This window comes from Gavialis gangeticus, unplaced genomic scaffold, assembly GCF_001723915.1.
Source record: "Gavialis gangeticus isolate Ggan-Ray unplaced genomic scaffold, GavGan_comp1, whole genome shotgun sequence".
NCBI classification, from domain to species: Eukaryota; Metazoa; Chordata; order Crocodylia; family Gavialidae; genus Gavialis; species Gavialis gangeticus.
In genome coordinates, this window is record NW_017729031.1 from 50,115,535 (window position 1) to 50,120,088 (window position 4,554).

General features: G+C 49.5%; 1 protein-coding gene across 1 annotated transcript in view; it reads left to right on the forward strand.

The window, feature by feature from the left end:
• The window catches only part of XIRP2 (xin actin binding repeat containing 2), a 303,369-nt gene that overhangs the window by 26,082 nt on the left and 272,733 nt on the right, over positions 1-4,554 (forward strand). Inside the window, exon 3 of the mRNA XM_019522841.1 lies at positions 5-115. Coding sequence (XP_019378386.1) covers positions 5-115 — 111 coding nt within the window. The remainder of the gene's footprint in view (positions 1-4; positions 116-4,554) is intronic.

The following is a 4,554-nucleotide window of genomic DNA, read 5'->3' on the forward strand; positions in this document are numbered from 1 at the left end:
GGAGGACCCGCCCGGCGGGCGCCGCAGGATCGAGCGCTTCCACATCGCCCTGGACGACCTCAGGAGCCGGTTCGAGGGCGGAGCGGCCCCGGCCCCGGCCCCGGCCGGCAGGAAGGTAAGAGCCGAGCGGCTCCTGTCCCCGCACCTCGGCACCGCGCGGGAAGGGGGGCAGGCTGCTCGGCCGTGCCAGCCCCCAGCGGGAGGCAGCGGCCCCAGAGACCACTCACTGAACAGCGCCTCTCTGAGGGGCCGGGGCTAATGGGGCTTCAGAGCAGGGAGCTGGGGCGTCCAGGCAGGGCCCCCGCTGCGTGCGGAGCAGGGGTCCGCCTGAGCCCGGCCTGGACCTGGGCTACCTCAGGAGCACCTGCATGAGGTCTGGGAGGTGGCTGAAAGGATCGGGGTAGTTTAGGAGGCTGGTCGTCCAAGCCAGCTGGGTGTTGATCCGAGTCTTGAATGTGACCAAACAACTTTGGAGTCCCACTGAGGTCTTTTTACCCAGCACAGCTGACGCACCTAAAGACATCCTTTCTAACCCTCTGAGTAACTTATGGTGATTTTTTTGCAATGGTGGAAGATGTTACAGCGATGAAAATTCAGTTCTTTTAAACTTCTGTTCTGTACCTAGCTTTCCTCCATAGACTTCAAGAGACTTTACAAAGGAGGCAATATGTTTGCCATAATTTTACTCAAGAGGAAACTGAGGCAGGGAACAGCTAAATGATTTGGCAGAGACTATCAACAAATTGGGAATCTGGAATACAGAAATGGAAAAAAAGCTTTTTCAGCCAGAACACCTGAAGTCGAGTAGAAGGGGATGTGTTCTACCCCTATTAAAGCAGATGACTTTAAAAAAAAAAAAAAGAAAAAAGACTGGGTCTAGTTTGAAAAGTTAGCAAACCCATACCTGTTATATGTTGGTGGTTACCATCACTACAGACATGAAGTAAAGGTCACTTTACAGAACTACTGGTATTGATTCAAGTACTCCAGCATAGGGCAAGTGTGTATCAAAGTTTCTATTCCTTACAGCTTTTGCACGTAACATACAGGTTCACAAAGACACATTTCAAAATGTTAAGGAGAAAAACATGAAAAATTAAGGTATCATGTCTATCTCCTTGATACATGGTACGCTACTTATGAGTAAAATTAATGTTAGACAAAGCCCAGGCAATCAAACTTTGAGCTAATGGACACAGGTGTTTGGAGTTGAAATCCACAACTGCTACCTGAGCCAATATGAAGTTTTGGTGAAGTATACACTGCAGTTCTCCTGCACAACCATTATATTAATATGACGGTCCTGAAATCACATAGTCACTGACTCCACTCGTACTTCAGTGCCATCTTTTCTACCAGAATCTGAGAGGACTGCTTTGAAACTTTTATACCTATAATTTTACATAGTGGAAGACTGGGCAGACACTGCACAGCCCCCGTTTCCCCTGGTGGATTTAGTTTCATTCAAACAGAAGAATAAAAATAGTTTGCTATACTGCGTATAACAACAATTGTATCCCTGAACGTAAACACAAGTATTCCCTGTTTTGTTATGAAAATACTTGTACAGTTGAAGTCAGCGGAAGTACTTTTGAACACCCTTTTGAAAGTCCTTCCAACCTTTTGTCTGTGAAAGCATCCAACTCCTTCAGTTATCTTGGAGTGGAAAGGATTGGAAGTGCCTGGTTATCCCTATGGATAGTCAAGGAGGGGAAAGATGGCTAAGATGACACATTTCTCTCTCATTCTGCAGCCACTACGTGAAGTTTGGCTTCACTTGACAGAGAGGAGCATGGCCAAAGAGAACGGTAGTCAGGCAAGGTGTTAACATGTTCCTAGGTCCCTAGCTAAATGGGACTTACAATGCTACCTTGAGCAACAAATTACTTCATGACTTTCAGAGACCATGAAGAGATTGACAAGACCGTAGATGTACCAGTGACTATAAGTCACAAAACCATTGTTAGGAAAGCAGATAGGCATTAGGTAGCGTTGGAGGGGACACAAGTATGCTTTGAAGTCTGCTTGCTCTTCCCTATTTGTTTCCATGATCTCAAGCTGATGTAAGACATTCTGGCTTAGGAGTCATTTGCCATTGGAACTGCTGCTATATGGCACTATTTGCCAACTTGTCAATTCTTATAAAAGTTGTAATAGCTCCTGTCCAGCGCATTATTTTTGTTGAAAAAAGATACTGTGGACTGATGGCAGAATTCCCAATTGAAACTATTTGTATACTCTTTTAAACTTTCAGAGGCAACTGCAATCTCATTTCATTTAAGCATGTCACATTGATATACAATGATCTGAAATAAAATGCCAGCATGGGACAAAGTTGTAAAACAGTATTGACTTGCTTTCACCTGAGAGAGTTGCTGTCAGTTCATGTGCTGGCTTTCACTGACATAACATGTCCATCTGGGGCAAATCAAACACATTTTACCCATTTCTATTCATGACTAGGTGTGAATACATTAAAGACGACAGGATTTCCTTAAAACTTGTTGGGAGGCAAGAAGTTTCTTCAGCAAATATCAAATGCTTTTTCTAAATTTAGTTGGAAAAATTCTTCTTTGCAAGCTTTCTGGTACAAACACCCTTAGTCAGGCTGAGGAAGCATTTGCAGTTGGTTTGTGCTCTTCCTGCACGTTCTGTTCCCTCCAGGAAAAACACAGACCAACTGCAGACATTTTAGTTGGTCTAATAAAACCAAAGAATGTTGTCTGCCTATGTCTTTAGACCAACACGGCTACAACTTTTACCCCCGTCTACATTTATGCACAGAGCCGGTATCACACACTAAATTTAAAAAATAACATAGCTCTTTAGCATTTCAGGTATGACAATCATTGCTATATACTTGTATCATATTATATAGATATATGCCCCCCCCCCCAGTATTTGTGCAGCAATGAGTCATGAATTTTTAGGTTAAGTACAGACATTCAGAAAGCCTGACCCTGAATTGATTCAGCCTTTACAGGTTAGTCTAACCTGTGTAGATTGAACCAGCAAGCAAGTGAATAGAAATTCATTTTTGATTCCAGAAAGGCAGCCATGCGCTGCAGTGGCTCAGGCCATGAGCTGGGAGGTGCTAGAGTGATCTCTTCCTTCCTTTCTGCAGTGGCCAGAAGGCTGGAGGGAAGCCGAGCTGAGGGGCAGGTGTGGCCAGGCCCTGGCAGGCCTGACAATGACTGGGGAGGGGTTTAAACCCCTACCCTAGCCAGCCAGGGTAAGCTGGGAGGGGGAAGGGGGAAGCAGCCCTTGCCAGGCTTTTGTGGTGGGTAGGGGGCATGGCGAGACCCCAGTCCCTGGCAGGAACCAAAGGGTTGAGCCCCCAACATCCCCTTCTGACCCCATGGTGGGGGAGGAAGTGGAGAGCCCTGCCTGCCACAGCAGCTCCATGACAGCCTGGCCTGGGCACAGGGAGCTAGGCACAAACTGGGCACACAGCTGCCGTGGCCACAGCCAGCTGTGAAGGGCCCTGCCCCTGTGGCAACACCTAATCTCTCTGTGCCCATGCTCAGCAGTGCCCACAGATCAGCCTGGCAGGCAGATGGTGGTGCCATGCCGGCTGACGTCTGGCTATGCCCCCATCTCTGCTGCTGGAGCAGCAAATGGGGGGGGGGGACCCTGATGGAGGCAGCAGCCCCTGTCATGGTGTCCTGGAGCACAAGCCTCTTCCTGGTGGGGGGGCGGGTTGCGCTGCCTGCAGGAGTGGGTCGGAGTGAGGTGGGCTTATTCCCCGCTTCCTGCCCTCCCCCCCAGAAACTCCCAGCCAGGGTCTGCCTGGCTGGGGCACAGTAGCCCCTGTCAGGGGGCACTCAGCCTGCATGGGAGTGAGCAATGGAGGCAGTAGCCAGGGTTGGCAGACTTTGGCTCTGGTTCCCTGGTGGGAGAGAGGTGGGAGGGGGGAGTAAATGCCCTCCCTGCCTCCTTCACCTTAGGGGCTCATGCCAGCTGGTGTCTACCCCTGCTACTGGAGTGGCAAGAGGGGGTGGGGACTGACAGGGGCTGCTACATCCTGGCCGAGCAGACCACAGCTGGGGTCCGCCAGGGGGAATGGGGAGGGAGGGGGGATTAAACACTGGCCCTGGGCCAGTGTTTGGCCATGCCCTCCACTGCTGGAGGAGCAAGAGTTGGAGGGGGGGGATGCCTGACAGGGGCTGCTCCACCCCAGCCAGGCAGACCCTGGCTATGGTTCCCCACTAGAAGAGGGGAGGGAGGGAGTGGGGAATTAACCCCCTTCATTTCAGGGGTCTATGCCAGGCTGGTGTTTGGCCAAGTCCCCAACCTTGCTCCGGCAAGAGGAAAGAGGAGCAGACAGCATAGCCCAGCCCAGGCTGGAAGTCATGCTGGGATGCTGGAGGACTCTTATTTAACTTGAACCAGGAAGGGGTCTGGAACAGAAGTTTCATAATCTGGTTTGACCTCAATCAGTTAAGTCTGATACTGCATTCAACCACATTTATCTTAAACCAGTTTTGGCCATTTTGAAACTGGTTTATGTGCACTGAACTTCTGTTCTGTTACAGCAGGGGTTTTCAACCTTTT